The sequence below is a fragment of the Chrysemys picta genome, chromosome 2 (genome assembly GCF_011386835.1).
Source record: "Chrysemys picta bellii isolate R12L10 chromosome 2, ASM1138683v2, whole genome shotgun sequence".
NCBI lineage: Eukaryota > Metazoa > Chordata > Testudines > Emydidae > Chrysemys > Chrysemys picta.
The window spans coordinates 175,389,436-175,408,287 of NC_088792.1; the positions used below are offsets into that span (position 1 = coordinate 175,389,436).

Here is an 18,852-nt window from a genome sequence, read left to right on the forward strand (position 1 = left end):
TTGAAGTTCTGTTTTATATTTGGATTATGGAAAGAAGCCAAGTACAAGTGGAGACAAAGATGGTATAAATATTTCAAGTCTTAATTTTACAGCCAACATAATTAGCTGGCCAACTAAGAAGTGAGCAACTTATCAGCCTATAGACAGTGGTACCATGTCACTTGCAGAAAGCTGAATTTACACTGAGAAAATCAAGAAAGGAAAAGAAGCAGAACTCATCTGAGGGAGCTGTGTGACTACCACAGTTCAGTTGTGAGATATGGGGCTGTTTAAGTGACACATGATTTCCTAATACAGATTCAGATGCTAATTAGCACAGAACCCAATTTATGGAAGATTAAAGTGAGGGAAGTGACCATATTGTCTGCGTTGTATGAAGGAGATGAGGCTACCCTTTGGTTTCTTACAGTAGCTGATTTCCTTTTATACACACCCCTCATCCCCACCTCTTCCTTCTTCAGAGAGGTATCTTTTAGGCCTGTTTTTCTGATTCCATTGCATGGCATTTGTTTTTGCTTTGGCTTTTTTAAAGCTTTCTATACCCAGTCCTATTTTGCTGTTCTAGCTTTTTATGTTTACTCCTTTAGTTATTCTTATTCCAAACATGCAGAGATGATCATTGCTGTTCACACAGGACCTGATTTAGCTTCTGCTGAAGTCAATGGAAAAACCTCCTCAGTGATTTCAGAGGGAAGTTGCATCAGGCCCATAACACAGCAGGCCTGATGCAACACACACAGAGAAAAGATCCTTCTGCTGAGGATCTTACAACTAGTATGTTGTAGTAGTTTTCCTGGGACACTATGGAGGTGAGAGGGAACTTCATCCACCCAGGCAGGATAGGATGGAATTTTAGTTGTAGGGGGAAAATAATTGTCACATTAATCACATGTGGTCTCAAACCAACGAGAAACCAGAGAGGGTCTTATTACACATTAGAAAGATAGATAAATTTTTGTTTTTTCCCGCTTCAGGTCAGAAGCCCTTCCCCTGTCAAAAATGTGATGTCTTCTTTTCTACCAAATCTAACTGTGAACGCCACCTCTTGCGCAAACATGGAGTTGCCAACTGCTCTCTGAGAAGAAACGGGCTTATCCCCCACTCTAAAGAAAGTGATGCTGGATCTCATGATAGCACAGGTAGTTCTTTCAGGTTGTTCAGAATAACAAGACAAGTTGTGTTAATTTGTTTGGAGACTGTAGACAAACGAAGCAAATACATTGCTGCATGACACAAGGCTTTAGTTAGCTTTCAGAGGGCGGAGTGGTGTTTGTTCAGAAAGGGCAAGCTGATAGGAACAAGGGTAGTTGGAATTATTCAGTAGTTTTTCTGTTGACTACACAGGAGAGACCGAACTTAGAGGAAGCCAACCAGATGGCTGTGTGAGTCTGTTGCCTGAAAATTGCTTAATATGCTACTGGTTGTCGTTTGCATGGGCAAGCCTTCATTGTGAAGTACATACATACTTCAAAGAGAGCTTCCGTGTCAGGAATCTTTTGAGTAGGTTTCATAGAAGTTGTGTTGTAGCAATGAATTTAAAAGCAGCAGAAGGGACGTGGTTTTGATTAGCCTGTTAATGAAAGTTACAAATCAACCCTATTACACTGAACCCTGATTTAACCAACAGTCAGTTGCATCAGGGTGCACCATACCTTCCTTCCATTTTTCTGAATTCCCATTTATATGAGGATTTCCAATATCCACCAATTCTTTGATAGATGGCGTTGTACTGTAATGAAGGGAAGAGAGACCAGAATATGAATCCCTCGCAATCCCTTTTTAAACGGTGTAATACAGATCCTACTAAGTGCTAGCCTCGCAATAAACTTTACCATGTTGGGGGACATGTTACAACATGATTTGGCCTTGCCTGTCAAAATGGGACTACACTGTGTTATAACCGTGTTAGCAGCCCTTACCTTTACAGGGCTATATAGCACAGTTTGGTGTCATTGGTGTGATATGGTTTGTTCCTGACTACACAGACCGAACCAAACCATGTCATAACTTGATCAAGGGGACTTCATGTTATAACATGATCCCCTGACAGAATAAAATTGTGTAGACAGGACCTGAGGCCTTCTGTGTTCTCTCCCTACAACAGAATTTAAAAACCCTGCTTGAAAGTTTTTAAACTTGGTTGTCACCAAAGAGGTTTCTAACATGGCTGGGTTGCAAGGGTGGTTGCAATCAAAGTGGAATATTATTCAAAAAGGCGTGGTGTAGCCTCAGTCTCTGTCTAGGCAGTGCATGATTGTTCTAGTACCATTTGGTTCAGTCCACACTACTTTGTCAAAGTAAATTATAGTTGTCCTGTTTAACAAGGCTATTGGGCCTGTGCTGTTAGGGCCTTAAAAATCAAGATAAAGTTCAGATCTATACTCTATAAACGTCCGTGTTGGGTACTCCTGGGGGAATTTGGTGCCAAGAAATTAAAAATTCTGCAAAATTCTGCATATTTTATATGTCAAAATAACACAATATAATCATACCAATTTCAGTTATTTTCATAATTTATTTCAAAATATCTGTGAGCAAGTATGTCTGTATGTTTTTTGACAAATAGATTCCTTACTAGGCATATTAATAAGAACTTTGAGGAATTCATTTAAATTACAGTATAGAATTGTATTTCCTGCACCCGTCAGAGGCAGTGCAAAGGCTTGGGAGGGTTGTTGGGGGGAGAAGTATGGAACAGGTTTCTTGGGGGGGGGGAGGGGAAGGATTGTTAGGGAGTTGGGGAGCCTCCCCCATGTAGACCCTGGCTGATCCCAAGCCTCTCCCATTCAGTCAGGCACATCTGCCCCTGTCCCTGCACCCCCCATCCTGATGGGTCCCTGCAGCCTCCTTCCACATCCCCATGTGTCCATGCACCCCCACTCCCATTCAGTCCCTGGCTCAATGCTGTCACCACACTAGCTCCTGAGCCCATGCCCCCAGTCTGTTCTCCTGCACTAGCGATTCTGAACCCCTATCTGTGACCTCCCAGCAGCCCCGTGTGCCCCACTCTGTCCTAACCTGGCTCCACAGGCCAGGGGCTGTGACGAACTTCTACACCAGAGGCTGCTGTGGTACCAGAACAGCCTGCTGCATTCATGCATCTGAAGAAATGGGTTTTTTACCCATGAAAGCTTATGCCCAAATAAATCTGTTAGTCTTTAAGGTGCCACCAGACTCCTTGTTGTATTCATGCTGTTGGCTGTTCTGGCGCCACAGTGGCCTCTGGTGGGCGAAAGGTGGAACTGCAGCACTTCTGGGGCAGAATGTATTTTCTGCGGGAAAAAAATAAAATTCTGCAGGACACGTGAATTCTGCGCATGCACAGTGATGCAGAATTCCCCCAGGAATAGTGTTGGGGAATGCAGTTACAATACAGTTGTTCCTCCCACACAACGTAGTCTTGCAGCGAAGACAGGACCAAATAGTCTTTTAATCATATTTCCAAATCATTGTACAGCCTTGGACTTGCAGTCTACTTTCATTGTCCAAGGTATGTAAAGAGCATACATGATTAACGCAAATTATATTTTTAAAATACTTTCTGTTTCAATGATATTACCTTAGAGACAGGGATTATTTTAATTCTTCTTCTGGCTCTTATAGAAGGTGGGTAAATAGTGTAGTCCGGCTAACATGGAAGAAGTTTGCAAGGGCTGTGATTTTAAAGGTGGTAAGGAAGATGGCTGTCATTAGCCAGTGATTACCAGCACCAGTGTCACTGGAAAGGGGAAGGAAGGGATGTTTGGATGAGGGTTAGACACAACCACAAGATAAAGCAAAGAGGAAAGCTTTAAGGTGAGATGTAAAGACAGGAAATGCAATTTGAGAGGTCATGTAAAATGAAACAAGTCTATAGGAGTTCTCAAAAACCAGGGTGGCATTTATGAATAGGATTCAGAGATGGATAGAGAATCTGTGAAAGTGAGAGAGGATGTGTATGTTCCCACTTCCTAGGTGAGAGAGTAACCTGTACGCAGCATTCTGAAATGAAGGGAAGCCACAGAGTATAAACGAAGAGGATTGTAACAGTACAGAAGAGAAGAGTAAAAGTCAGACTTCAGGCAATGAGGGGTGACTTGGTATAAATAAATGTGAAGCCCTAGACCCAGGGAGAGGAAATAACCAGAGACAAAATGTGGGGGGACATAATAAAATATCCATATCTAACATATGAAAGCAACTTTATTTTACTGTTTCTTGTGACTAAAGACTATGTTTTAACTGATGCAGGGAAGGTGTGGAATTGGGAGAGGGGTAAGAGAGGGCCTCTCTATTCTGTAGTACAGAAAGACAGACAAATATGTTCAGGAAGTAGTCCACAGTATGAGACAGTTGAGAACTACTTCCAGAGGTAACTGGGCAAATATTTACAAAGTAAGTATATTTAGTATGTTTAGCAGAATCCATCATTGCTTATCTCCATCTCTGTGGTTCGTCCTTACATCTCTCAGGCCCTGTCTACGCTGGAGAATGATGATGTTGCAACAACTGTTGCAGCCCCCAGTACATGTCAAATAGATCATTGTTACTTTCTAGCAGGACAGAGGGCTCTGTGGCCGGCGCATGCATAGCAACTTCAGGTTCCGGATCATAGTTCATGACAAAAGGAAGAGCTGCTTAGCAGTAGAGTGTGTGACAAAGGCAAGAGCCATTAAGTGTTTTAAAGCAAGTGCTATTACTTAGTAGAGAATCTTGTATAGAAGATATATAATGATCGTTTGCATTAACCAGTGGAGTATAAGAACATTTTCCTGATTAAACAATGGAATTCATCTTAAAACAGCTTGGAAGTTCTCCAGGCTTTATAGTGTATTCAGATACTGATTTCTACTTCTTGGACAGAATTAATGGACTCAGTCTTCAACAATTTCACTCATATCAGTCAATAGGACTGTTCACGTGAGTAATGACTATTCACTTGAAGGTATTGCAGGATCAGAACCTGTATCAGAAGATAAGCAATATCGTGGCATCTGGTTTTTCACCAGTTACTGTATTTAATAACTATTTTTTTGGTAAAATGGTGATTTTCCCCCACATTCATTACAAGTTGATAGGATTTATTTATTTTAAATAAATTGCACTTGTCCTTTTATGCTTTTAATTTTCCCTTTAGTTGGAAGGGTTTTAGGAGTATGACTGAAATCCTCAAATGTAAACTGACTGTTTTTAAGGTGTATTATTCTCATTAAAGGTGACTAGATTTAATAGGGGTATCAATAATATATATTTTGAGTGAATATGAAGAAGGGAAAAAAAACACTTTAGAGCTTTGATATCATAAACCTCTTGTGATTGGGCAGGTGTTCCCTTTGGTGGTGGAGCTAGGAAAAGCTGTACCTTGTGTGTTTTTTAAAAATGAAAAAAAACTTACTAAATGGTTCCACCTAGTGGAAGCTGTTCAGATCGTGAGAGAAAATGTGCCATCTTACACACATGAAAGGTGGTGTTCCTTGGGATAGCCTAGAAGTTAAGCACTGGGATGGTGGTGAATGTAGATGGATGCTCTAATATTCTATTTTATTCTATCTTATCCTTCTGGCAGTGCCAGTTGTTCTTTCAGCATTAGTTCTAGTGCTTTGCCCACCCCAGTTTTTAAATGTCTTTATGTGATGGGGTTTCTACAACTTCCTTGGAGACTATTAGACCATTTTCTGATAGTAACTACTAATATTAAGGTTACAAAACAGTTTTTCGCTTATAACCCCCAGTTTTCATAGAGTAATAACGCCTCTTCCTGAGCCCCTTTGTAACAGACCTGTGAAATTGTTCCAAAAATGTGTGCTGATCCAGATGCAGCAAAAAGTATCACTCCCAATACATGCACCCACAGATTTTCATGTATTCCTAGCTTAGTTTGTATCTGAATCTGGAACAGGACACCTTAATATGATGTCTAGCTTTTGGAATGGAAAGCTCTCACAGCTAGACTAGCTATTTCCAGCTCACAAGGTTTTAACTCCTGATTGGCTCTAAGCCCCTCTCTGTACTCCATTTCCTGACGTCAGAGACATCAATTCATCCACATCCAAAGGGTGACATGCTCAAATTCAATCTGTAATCCACCCACCTTTTGGAATAGATCTTCTGCATTGAAGAGAATGACAGGAGACCATGCACCCACCTTTGTCCCAAGAGAAACTGGGTAAAGTTTGGTTGTTCTTTTTAAAACAAAATAGATTTTCCCACTTTTGCACAGCCCTTCTAGGGTGCTATAGATCCATATTTCTTTTACTTACTTTGCCCTCACTATCTTCTGTTTGTAAAGTTACAAGCATGTAGCGTATAGTGTCGAATCTGCTGTCTTACTGCGAGGGCTGCAAAGAGTCCATAAAATGCCATTCCTGATTTGTTAAAGCTGGGGCACCCTCAGTGTCTCTCTTGATTTTTCTCCCTCTTTCCCCCCCATTCCTCTGCACTCCTAACCCCAGTCTCCTCATGCTCTCCATTGTTCTGCATCCCCTCATTCTACCTCCTGCTGCCCACATGCCTCTTGAGTTCTCATAATTTCCGTTCCTGTTCCCTAACATATTCCTTCTGCCCTCACTGCCCCATTCTTGGCACTTCCACATTCTTCTGTTCCCTGCCAGGCCCTCACATAGTGACTAAGGGGTCACCATCTTCACGGAAATCAGCCTGGCTTAAACCCATTGGTAACCGTGGGAGATAGCATCCCTCTTGCTGAGGGTCAACCTGTGGCTTCAGTCCTATTGACAGTAATAGAATATGGCAGCCATTTTACGATGGTTCATCATATTTCAAGATCATTGTGACTTGCCCTTACCGCCCTGGGCTAGTACAGGTCTTTGGGGTGGATACAGATTTTCCTCGCCCATCCCTCTCATTCCCTACATAGATTTGCTTAGTGATTAACTAGAGCCTATAATCAAGAACCTGTCCTGCTCCTCCCTTTTGCCTCGACCTTTGCCTGTCACATAATAAGTGTAGTTGGGACTTTTCTATTGAGAAGGCAACGGAGGCCCTCCAGGCACTGCAAAACAGGCTGTGTTAAAAGGCCAAAGATTTGTCTGTTATGTGCCATGACCCTGGCTACTTTGGAAACTGAGAATCCAATTGCCCTTTCAGTACCATATTTTCAAAACTAGGCATTTCAGTTAGTTTTAAAAAATGTGTGGCTAACAATAGATGCAGCCACCAGGGCCTTGTCTACATTATGGCTCCCACTAAATCTCACCCCAGTTCAATTGAACAGCTGTTAGAAACAGTGGGAAACTTTTTACAAAAAAAAAAAAAACTTTCCCAGTGTGGATATAGCCTGACAATGAGATTCCAGTTTTGCTCCCCTGCCGAAAACTCCACAGCTTTAAATATCACAGTATCCAGAAGCATTTTCTGCACTTCTGATATATGATAGATATTTTGTTAGTATGTGTAGGAGATCAGTGCTAATTTTAGAGTTATTCCATAGCATTTCAGTTTGATTTGTCAAATGACAATAGATGTCCCACTCTTTTGTTCATAAGTCTTTCTCATAATTTCCCCCTTGAAAATCCACTATATATAAACTGTGTGCTAATATTACACAAAAAGGGCAAAGTATGAACACAAATTTGTAAGTAACTTCCAGGTGATCTTTGTTTTCGAGAGTCATCTTCCTCCCCAAAATCCCTTATGTGCCAATTTATGGTTGAGTCCTATATTTTCACAGGTTGGAATATGAATTCTATTGAAAACTTTAATGGCCCCTTGTATATTTAACTACCTTGGTAAACCAATCTATTCTGATTTAACAAGTGAGATTGCATCTTGCTGACAGATCAGGGATGGTGTAGATAATGATTAGTCCTGCCTCAGTTCAGGGGACTGAACTGACTGTTCGAGGTCCCTTCCAGTCCTACATTTCTGTGATTCTGTGGTCTTCCTACCCCCCAACAAAATGTATCAGGATTACACTGTATTAAGTGGGTACGCACAAAATTACTAGAAGTTCTGCTTAGCCACAATATTTCTTTAATTGCTGTTTCTTATCACTGTGAAGGTGTTGTATTACAAAAACCTATTCCAAACTATCAAGAGCGTTATAACTATCTTACTGTCATCTTTGGTTGCTCTCTTTATATGAGAGAAGCTTACAATAAAAAATGTAGGCAGTTCTGAGACAAACTCCACATGATGTGTATGTGTCAGCCAGAAAATAGTTTTAAATTTTATCAGCATTTTTAAATCTCTATAGTTACTAAGAAGCTATTAGACTTGCAGTTAAACACTAAATCCACTGTTAGTTATGCAGTGTTTTGGCTGCTAGTACATATAGCATATTAGAGGTCTTTTCAAAATATTAGATCCATGATCAATATAAAAGATGATACTGTTCATTTGATGAATACTAACATCTAGGTCTATTTTAATGTTGCAAACAGTTGACTAAAGCAAGGAGAGTCACAGCTTTTGGTAACATGATTTGCCTCGCTTGTGTCCTGAAATCTTAACTAAAAAGAGGCACAACAGCTGCAATTACGTCCCATACATCAGTCTCAACTTTGGCATCCAAATCTGGTCTGGATTATTTTCCATTTACATATTCACCCTCTATATAGAATTCAGAAGCGCTCTGTCTCTGCCTCCATTTTTCTTTAAAGAAATGAAGGAATTTAACTCAAACTGTATTTTAAGCAATGTTAAGAATGTGACACAAGGTGATAAAAGCAGGGAGCTTTACAGTAGTTGAGGCTGATAATTCACCCTATGTCTGGTTGTTGCAGGGTTCACAAAACAGTGGGTGATGTCGCCCATTGCTGCATTTTTGTCTTAGTTCAGTGAAGTATCATTTTAATAAATGTGTTCACTATAGAGAACTGAATCCTGTACTGGCACAAACTTCCATGATTTCTTTATGTCAGATGTATGTCAATATGACCTATATCTGTATCTACCCAAATTCGGAATGTAACAATCTTTAACACTTAATTATACTAATTAAGTACATTTGTTTTTATTTTGCAAAGGGGCTCCATTATATAGAAACCACATCTTAAACAGACTGATTAAGTAGTCTCTGAGAATGCATAAAAACGCTCCTGTTTTATAAATAAAAAATAATTGTAGATCTTTGATATGCAATTATAATAGTATTGCACTTACCTCCCCTTCTTTGGTATCCAAGCATTACCATTTGTTCTCTGTAGTGAGAGTGATTATACTGTGGCTCAATGAAATTGAGACCCAAGAACCCAGTAGCTGTATATTGGAGAAGAAAGTATGTTGTTACAGACTCCTAATGGCCTCATTTTTGGTGTCTGTTATGTTCTCTTCTCAGCTGTACATTTACTGGCCTTGGCGGTAAATAACTTGAATGAATTAGAAGTGATGCTAGTAAGTCTGTGATGCCTTGACAGGACACATAGTTAATTTTGCCTTGGTGGAGGATGTCTGACTGACGAAAATTTCCCTCTCTTTGCCTACAGACAGTCAGTCAGATCTGGAGACTCTAGGTGGGGTGCTGGATCTGACCTCCTGCGAGAGAGAGCAACCAGAGGAAGAAACGGAGCTACCGGAAAACAAATGCAGTCCCAAACAGGAGCAAAAGGTTGACTCGCCCCAAGGAGAAGAGGATGCACAAGAAAAACCAGATGAGTATGAAGAGGGACCGGAGGAAGACTCTGTAAGTAACAAAAGCCTTGACCTCAATTTTGCCAGTAAGCTGATGGACTTTAAGCTGGCAGAGAGTGACCAGAGTGCAGGTAACTGCTCTCAGAGCGAAAAGAAACACGCCTGTGATGTTTGTGGGAAAACCTTCAAATTTGCTGGCACTCTTGGCCGGCACAAAAAGGCCCATGCTCGTGAGGACAGAAAGGATGAAAAGAGCAGTGAGGATGAAAGCAAAAGTGTTCAGGAGGAAGCTGGAGCTCCCCCAAAGCAAGACTCCACTCTTGATCAGGAAGAGCCCCCAATGGACTTAAAGGTGCTAGAATCTTCTGTGGACTGTGAGGCAACAGGAAAGGAGAATGAAGAGAGCGAAAGCATCTCTGAGGGAGAGAGCACAGAGAGAAAATCCTGTGAGAAGAGTGATGACGACAAAAAACCAAAGACTAATGGGGCTAAGAGTACCACAAAGGCAGACAAGAGGAAGAAAGTCTGTACTGTGTGCAACAAGCGGTTTTGGTCTCTACAGGACTTGACACGACACATGAGATCCCATACAGGTAAGTGGAGAACATGAGACAGTATTGCAGGGAGGAGATTGCTGCTTATGGTCAGCATCCTGTGAGCTCTTCTGCCTGATGGACCTCAGCACGAGCAGGGACTTCTAATTCTGCACAATCAAACTATGTTATGAGACGAGTTTACGTTTCTGTGGCAACATAAAATGAATTGGAGAGGAATGGGGAGAGAAGGGTAAACATTCAAAATCCTTTACATCTGCAGAAAGCTCAGTGGAAATACATAGTCAATTATATATTTATCTACCTCGGGGATGGGGGTAGTTGGCTTAATTTTTTTCAAAATTATTTTTCCACTTGTGGTGCAGAATTTGGAGGTGAGGAGAGAGCAGGGAAACTATTGCACAGATTTTATATCCAGCTCCTTGCCCCCTCCTCTGCACTTCTCTTATATTTTGTTGCACATTGGAGTATAATGACACTATAAAGGGAATACATCGGAGGAAGGGAGTCGGTTTATCATATGATTCTAGAGACCCAGCATCTCCATGCCTCAGTGGATCTGTTTGATCACACTCCTCGCTATGTTTATCTGAATGAGAGACAACGCCATGATCAGCTTCCACTCTTTCTCTGAACCTGAGCAGAGCAGGTGGTATACATTTAGTACAATGCCCTCTAGTGACTTCGTTGTGCAGTTAGTCGTCGTGGAATAAATGGGGTTCTGCTTATGCAATAGGATATTGTTCAACATTGCATTACGAGGGAGGATTAGATGATTCTTCCATTTTGATTAGTAAAATCGCAGTCATCCACATGTAGAATGGCTGAGCAATAACTCTGACCCCAAAGAGGTGTGACTCATTCACACCACTCCAAATGTGTAGAATTCACGTGTGCTTAATTTCACTTAGCAGTAAGCTGAAGTGACATCAGGAAAAGAGACTTCCTTTGTGTGCTGGTTTTTGGCATAGCTTTTCATTGTTACATATTTTCTGATTAAGCTTAAGTACGTCATATTTAAATTTTAATCAAAGGTGAAGCTTCACTTAAGTAATGACACTACGACACTTTTAAAAAGTGTGTGGGTCCAATGTTTTACCTACCTGAGTAATTAACTTCTCAGATGCAAAACTGATTTCTGATTGAAGTCTTTAAAAAAAAGAACACCAAATCTCCATTAGTGTGACTTTTTTCCAAAGTGCTGAGCACCCACAAATCCTCTTGAAGTCAATGAAAGATCATCACCTTTGAAAATTGGGCTATGAGTCTGAAGGATGAGTGTTGCAGTGAGTTTAGTTTTCACTGCTAGATGTGTGGGTTGTGTCACAAGGAAAAACTAGTTTGGTCTCATTCTTATATTTATTTGTGTCCATTACAAAATCACTACAACATATGATACATCTGTGTTCAAGAAAGCCTTTGGGGAAAGATTCTTAAGTCTAACATAGCATTCTCTGATGAGCCAAATGCTGCTTTTGTGCTTTCTGAGGATAAGCTCCTCAACAATCCATGTGTCAGATACTTTTAATATTTTCATTGTTCCTGAAGGTTTGTTGGACTTGTCGCTGGAGTCTCTCTTTCCACCCCGCTTTCTTTAACTTTTTAACCTTTTCTGTAGTAGTCTTGAATAACTACCTTGACTACTTTTTCCTTCAAACGTAATACATTTAACTAGCTTCATTGATAGTTGTTTCTAAAAAATTGTTTTTGTGACCCCATCCACATTTTTCCCCAACTGGGGACTCTCAATCACTTACATTGACTTTTTTTCCCCCTTGCTCGTTCAAATTTATATGTGGCAAAAATCTGTGAGATGCTTTCTCTTTCTTGAAAGGTTTCCTTTTTAAAAAAGACCTCTCAATAAAACAAAAAAGAGGGCTAGGATCAGCATAGCAAGAATATTTTGGGTTAAGACTGAGGTGTATTGGCAGGGTTGTGTGGGGAAAATTTGTACAATGCCTGCCTGAAGAATAAAAATAAGATGCATGGAAGAGCCATTCACTCATCTCTAGTCCATTTCTCTTCCAATGCAGGGTGCTTCCTACAGTTTATTTTCTAGTATATTATACAACCTACAGTAAGTCTGGCTCAATCCACTGCTGTGGGCTCTTCAAATTTATGAGCTCACTCTATGCACTCATATTTGTTAAAAGATCAAGAAGCTATCATATTAGTGGAATCATACCAAACTTGCATAATTTATTTTTCTTTCTGTTGATCATGGATCATGCAGTGCACCAAAGGGCTTGTGCAGCATTAAACAGGACCTGATTCTGAGTTAAAGATGCTTTACAGCACTATGCCAGTTTTTTGTGAAACATTTTTTTGGAAAAATAAGAAAAAGGGGGAGGGGGGGCTTAAATTTTTTTTCCTGGTTCTAACCAGAACCTTTTGAGAGTAAAGTTACTCTCTGCCTCAGAAACCTCTTATAAGTGTAGGTACTTTCCAGCTTGGTCCACATTTGCACATTGAATCACTATGGGACTCTTATTTTACTTAACAAGAAATAGTTTTGCTATTTCAGAACTCATTTGTATGCAGGTTCCATTCTAGTTGGTTTAATAATTTGTGTGTAAAATGTTCACCCTTCTATCAGTGACTGAGGAAGAAATGTTTTCTCACATGCTGCCTGGCTTGTTTTTTAAATACTGGTTGCCCAGATAAACTGGGCCCATCATCCTCATTCCTTCTATGAATCCCATCCCCTGTGTGCCATGAGCTAGTCTTTACTGTTTTGTGGTCATTTCCATCCTTTTCAGGGGGGAAAGGAAGTCATGCAGTCTGTTTATCCTGCAAAGGAAACTGCTGCCTCAATGCCGTTGGCTCGGTTTCACAAACATCTTTGACTTTCAAAAGACTTTTCTGAACTTCTGGCAGAAAAAGTTGCTCACTTAAGGGCACGGAATGTTAACAGACATGAATTATGGATGCTGAATACAGCATGTCAATTTACTAACCCATCTACCCAAATTACTACATAGTCCCTTTAAAAAATACATGTTTCAGCAGATGCCTTTACAGTCCCCTGAGGTTTATGTGATAGCTAAATGTTTAACAATGAATAACCATATGAGCTGGTTGTACTCTCTCACCACCAGATCCTGTTGACCTTGGGTAAGATTGAAGAATTCTCTAAAACCATTGGCTTGTGTTTCAGTAGAGTAGTTGCAGGTAAATTCACTATTAAATAGGCAATTGGATACACAGGTGGACATACAGTTCAGTATAGTCGTAGTTTTACAGCCAGATTTTGAAACCATATAGTACACAGATTTTAGGTACAGAGTTGTTAAATATCAGTTGTTACAGAAGTGGCAAGTCATGCATTTATTTGGTATATGACTTCAATAAAGCCAACTCCTGCAAATGTTGGTGTCTAAAATTACACACCTAAAGAAAAGCAGCCTGATTTTCAGAGGTGCTGTTTACATGCAGCTCCCACTGTGGAAGCTCGGTACCTTTCTCAATCAGGTCTCTTTTATTTAGGAACCTAACTGTCGGCCTTACTACTCAAGTAGCAGGTAGTTATCCAAGTCACGTGAAAGGGAATCCTACAGTAAATGTTGGGACTAAACATTGTTGGGACTAGCCCTGGTGACCCCATTAAAAGGGAGTTGTGACCCACTTTGGGATCCCGACCCACAGTTTGAGAATCGTTGGTCTAGAGCAGTCTTGTATGTTGTACTGTCCTGAAAAGAGAGAGGGAAATGTATTTATAATCTTAGTTATATTTTGGTCTTAATTCTGTCCTAGGAGAGAGACCATACAAATGTCAGACCTGTGAACGGACCTTCACTCTGAAACACAGCCTGGTTCGTCATCAGCGCATACACCAGAAGGTCAAGAACGCTAGGAACCATGAGAAGGAGAGTGACAAAGAAGAGACCCAGTCTAGGTGTGAAGAAGACAGTGAAAATGAGTCTATCCACAGTGGCACTAACCCCATCTCAGAAAATGAGTGTGACTCAGTTGCAGGCCTTGGTAACCATTCATCTGTCTCTAGAAACCGAAAAGAAAGTCCGGCCAATGCAGCAAAGGATTCCCTTTGCAGAGAGGAGAAAACCCCTGGACGAACAGCCAGTACTTGCCTTGCAGAGTCCAGCAAGAATGCACAGAAACAGATCACAAAAGATCAGGAATCTCGGGGTAACTGTGATCACGAGAGTCCATCAGGTTTCATTCAGGACTTGCTGGAGATGCACAACAAAAAATCTCCCATGAATCACATTCTTGCCTCTGCAGATAGTACACCTCAGCTTTTGGGAGTTGAGTGAATTCTTACTATGAAATTGGACCCATCCCAGCATACAAACTAAAACCAGCAGAGCAAGGTTTTTGGAGTATATTTTGTAAGAGTGACCTTCAGCTGTGGGATAGTATGGCAGACTGGATTCAGTGCCATATGCCTTTCAGTATAATAATGCAAGAGACTACAGTATATACTGATTTGAGTGCCTTACTACTTTATTAGATCTTTTGGTATCATAGGTTTTTTTCAAAAAAAAAAATGATTTTTTTGTAATATTTTAATGAATTATTTGGAGAGGACCTTTTTCATTTAAGCATTAATGTTACCTTTTGTATTGGTGTGTGTGTGAGCTTGTTCTTGTATATCTGTTATAGTCGCTGTGTTTGTTCTCTGAGCTGGAAATGGGGGCAGTGGGGTGGGGAAGCCCTTGGATACCACAGCCAATAACTGGAAGAAAATTACATGAATTTCAGATGAGATAGCCAGAGGAAATATGTACAAGATGCTGATTTTTCTCAGTATAGACGTTCTTGCATTTGCCATACGATGGAGCATTAATCCAGTTCCAGGTATTAACGACATGGTGGTTGAAGGTGTTCAAAGTTGGTTAAAGCCAAAACCAGGAAAGACAAAGAGCTTTCAACCTCATAACTTGTTTCCACTTTTCAGCATTAGAAATGGTAATCTAGTTACCATTTAAAGACATTCTTTCTGGCCATTGTGGACTGAGTACACAGAGAAGAGTTACATAGCAACTTAACCTATGGAAATTATGCACCCGCTGTTATATATGTTTGATTTGCTTCAATATATTATTATTATTATTATTTTATTATTATTTTATAAATTCATCAGTTCGCTAGTCTCTGCAGTCAGCAGAAACAAATGGGCAATATTTGCCCACGGAGATCTACAGTGCAGCTTGGATCCCCTGTTTAAGCTTTCACCAACTCCCCTCTCATGTTGCAGCTCTTCTACTGTACTTAAATGGAACCCTTCCTCTGACTGGAGAATCAAATGGAGGCCAGCAAGTAATCATCACAAATGTACAGGGGAACATCTCACTAGTGATAGCATGGGTGTGTGTGGGGAGGGTCATGAAAGGACTCCCTTTCCCACCTTGAGTGCGTGAGGAAGGCACTGCAAATTGCTTGGTTCCGATCACATGACATTTGTTACTAATGAGCAAAGTTATTTAGTCTTCCAGTTGAAAGAAAGCGAGAAAGAAATGCGAGCCTTACCGTGATCTTGCTACCATCTTTTTCTAAAGCAAGAAAATACTACTGGTAATAAAACTACAAATATAAAACATGTTAAAAATAAATAAAATAAGTTAAAAAAAAATCTTTCTTCCTGAGGTTTTGGGGTTGATGCTTGAAGACTAGTGTGTGTTTCTAAATTTCATATTGATAGTTTAACCGCTTTAATGCTGGGGGTTGGGATTTCTCCACAGGCCTCCTGTGGCCTACAACAGGAGATACTCCCAACCACCAGCATTTTTTGGGTTAAGCAAAATGTATCCTACTGTAGCTGTGCATTTTTAGGTATTCTCAGCATTCTGTTGTTCTTGGTGTCCTTCAGTCATGATCTCTGGGACAGACAGAGCCATAGTATTGCCGGAGTCTCATTGTGCTGTTCCACCACTTCAGCTCCCTCACCCACACTGTGATCCTCTCATCCCTTCCCATGCAAAATCACATGTCCTACTTCCAATAGACTTGGAAGAAGAGGGCCTTAAATCAATCAATCTCTCTCTCTCTCTCTCTCTCTCCATATATATATTTGGAAAATTTGTTGAAATATAAATATATATATTTCAGCAAATTTCTGGAGACTGAAATCCAACTCCCCAGAATTCAAAGGAAGAAAAATGTTCTCAAGTGATATTCTCGCATATAAAATAAGAAAAAAAAATGGTTGAGGTATATGTGATTTTTATTAGGGATGTATGAACCAGTTTTGAAATAAGTTACTCCAAATTAATAAAAATCAGAACCAATGATTCCTTTAAAACTTTACCAGGTGTGTTCTACTTAGTTTAAACAAGTTCACACATCCCTTAATTTTTTTTATTACTATTATAATTATAATAATAATTATATTATTGTGGGTATTTTTGGTTTTTGTTTGTTTTGTTGTTTATTTTTAATTTTGGGGTTGTTGTTTTTTTTTTTTTTTTGCAGCTCTCCACACTAAACTGCGCAATATTGTGGGGGAGAAGCCATTACTAAACTATATGCTGCAGAACAATGTAGCGAGTAATCAATTCCCAGCAGCCTGCCGGGACATCTGCTAGCAATAATCACTATTGATTTAAAGCTTTATTTAGCCTTTATCTATATCCTAGTAGATTATAAGGTCTTGCCACATTTTATTGACATTTTTATTAGTTGAGTTTGACTGAGAAAACTTTTGTTGTTGTTTTTTTCCCCAATATTAAACTGTGAAGTTTATAACATGTTTAAACTATGGGTGAATCTTAGGCTTAGTTTGCATGTTCAGCTAATTTGTCTCTCTATTATTTTTGTTTGTTTGAATCCTTTTATTTTTCCTTTCTCAGGGCTTTTACAAAAAAAAATGGATCTTCTGAAATTCTTTTGTCAGAGTTGCAATGGACTTAACGATGAAATAATTCAATCACTACATTAAGCACTTGACTGTGAAAGCGCAAAAAGAAAAAGAGAACTTATGTTTGTGACTATTCTCAAATGGCTTTTCGGAGCTATGTGACAGTCTGATTCCATTTTCAGAATGATTCATAATCTTCTCTCCCCTTCTGTGTGTGTGTCTCTCTCTCCCTCTCTCTATTCAAGAAGGAAATTTAATCTTAGTGATTTCAGCCCATGCAGGAAACAATAATAAATGTGTAGAATTCATATTTTTTCTAAAGGGAACTTAAACTGCTGCTACAAGTTGTGTACAAGACTGGTTTATGCCACATGAACAGAGAATCACACATTTGTTTTGGTACTTTTATTCCTCTCTTTATTCAGTTGTACAGTACTTCCAAATTCAAATTGAAAGTAAACCTGTTCTGTATCAAACCATCTAAGCAATAAAATGTTATATTTAAAAATTATAGGTTGCAAAATGGACACGGCTCTTCTTGTGGGTTTGTTATAACTTTCTTTTAAGCCTATCTGTGAAGGATTATACACAAACCAGAGTCTGAGTTTATGTGTAGGGATGGTCTTCTGGTTCTCCCTTATTGTTGGGCTGTGTTTGAACTAGAGATGGTCAAAAGATTTTGAACATTTTGTCCTGTATGCCAACCAGTTTGGGGCAAGTCACAGCTTTTGAAAACGATGGTTTGGGTTTTTTGGGGGGGAGGGGGGGAGATTTTGGTTAAAATTTCACTTAAAAAGTTGGGGCAAAATTTTCATGCCAGTTTCCTAGAGCCACCTTTAGTTTGAACTTCTCTTTCCACTTTTAAACTTCAGCTTTATGATCACATAAGTAAATGGCTTTGTCAGGGGATGGTGCTATACTTAAAAAAATATGAATAGTATTCTTTATAAATGAAATAGTTGTTCTGTGGCGACTATCATCACAGTTGAATTTTCCACAGGGAATTTAGTAGAGCTGTGAAATCTTCAGGATGTAATAGACAGCTATGTGCAAAGTACCTGAGAATGTTGCTTTATTTTAGCTTGTCAGGTAAATATGGCCTTCCAACTTGCACTTTGTCTGCCGTATAGAATGCCTTTCACAGGGTGGTGACGACCATCTGGGTTGAGCTCAAGATTCTAAAGCCCAGGGAAATGCAGGGAGTTTTAGGCCTTGACTGCACTTGGGACTTCACAGCGCTGCTGTGAAGCGCGAGTATAGTCGGCCGCCAGCGTTGCGAGAGAGCTCTCGCAGCGCTGTAAGTACTCCACCTCTCTGAGGGGAGTAGCGTGCAGCGCTGCAAGCGAGGGTGCAGCGCTGCAGGCTCTGATTACACTGGTGCTTTACAGTGCTGTACTCGCCGTGCTCTGGGGGGGGGGCGCGTTTTCACACCCCTGAGCGCAGCAAGTTGCAGCGCTGTACAGCGCCAGTGTAACCAAGGCCTTAGAATCTGCTTCTTTTTAAATCCCTTCCCTGTGGATAATCGTTCCTGCCTTCTAAACCTGTGAAGTGCTGTGTAAAGGAGTCTGTGCTGCTGTGATTTACACCTTTTTGTAGCCTCATATATTTAAATCATACCAAATTAAGCTCCCCAGAAACCCCTTTGCTGACATGTAACTTACACTCCCTTCCATTCCATTTGAATTTGGCCCTGTGACTGCCGTGATTTTTTCCTGTCCTGGTTCTGCAACAGTTTAGGAGAGAAACCAAATACTACTACTGGGCAATACAGCTACTTACCAGAACAACCTTATTTTGCTCCTTCTAGTCCCCCCATTGCCACCGTGACACTTGGTTTCTGAAGACCATTTGTAGGGCTGTCAGCTGGTTGGCAGATGTGTGGGGGAAGTGCCAAGACATTTGGGGCTATTG

At 40.2% G+C, this 18,852-nt stretch overlaps 1 protein-coding gene across 8 annotated transcripts in view; it reads left to right on the forward strand.

The window, feature by feature from the left end:
* The window catches only part of RREB1 (ras responsive element binding protein 1), a 141,017-nt gene extending 126,385 nt beyond the window's left edge, over positions 1 to 14,632 (forward strand). For 6 of the 8 annotated variants that reach the window (XM_065584930.1, XM_065584926.1, XM_005305970.5 and 3 more), the window contains 3 exons: positions 975 to 1,139; positions 9,426 to 10,163; positions 13,878 to 14,632. In XM_065584930.1, coding sequence (XP_065441002.1) covers positions 975 to 1,139; positions 9,426 to 10,163; positions 13,878 to 14,398 — 1,424 coding nt within the window. In that variant the 3' untranslated portion in view covers positions 14,399 to 14,632. The remainder of the gene's footprint in view (positions 1 to 974; positions 1,140 to 9,425; positions 10,164 to 13,877) is intronic. The other 2 variants (XM_065584925.1, XM_065584924.1) reach the window with 1 other exon arrangement.
* The last annotated feature ends 4,220 nt before the right edge of the window (positions 14,633 to 18,852 follow it).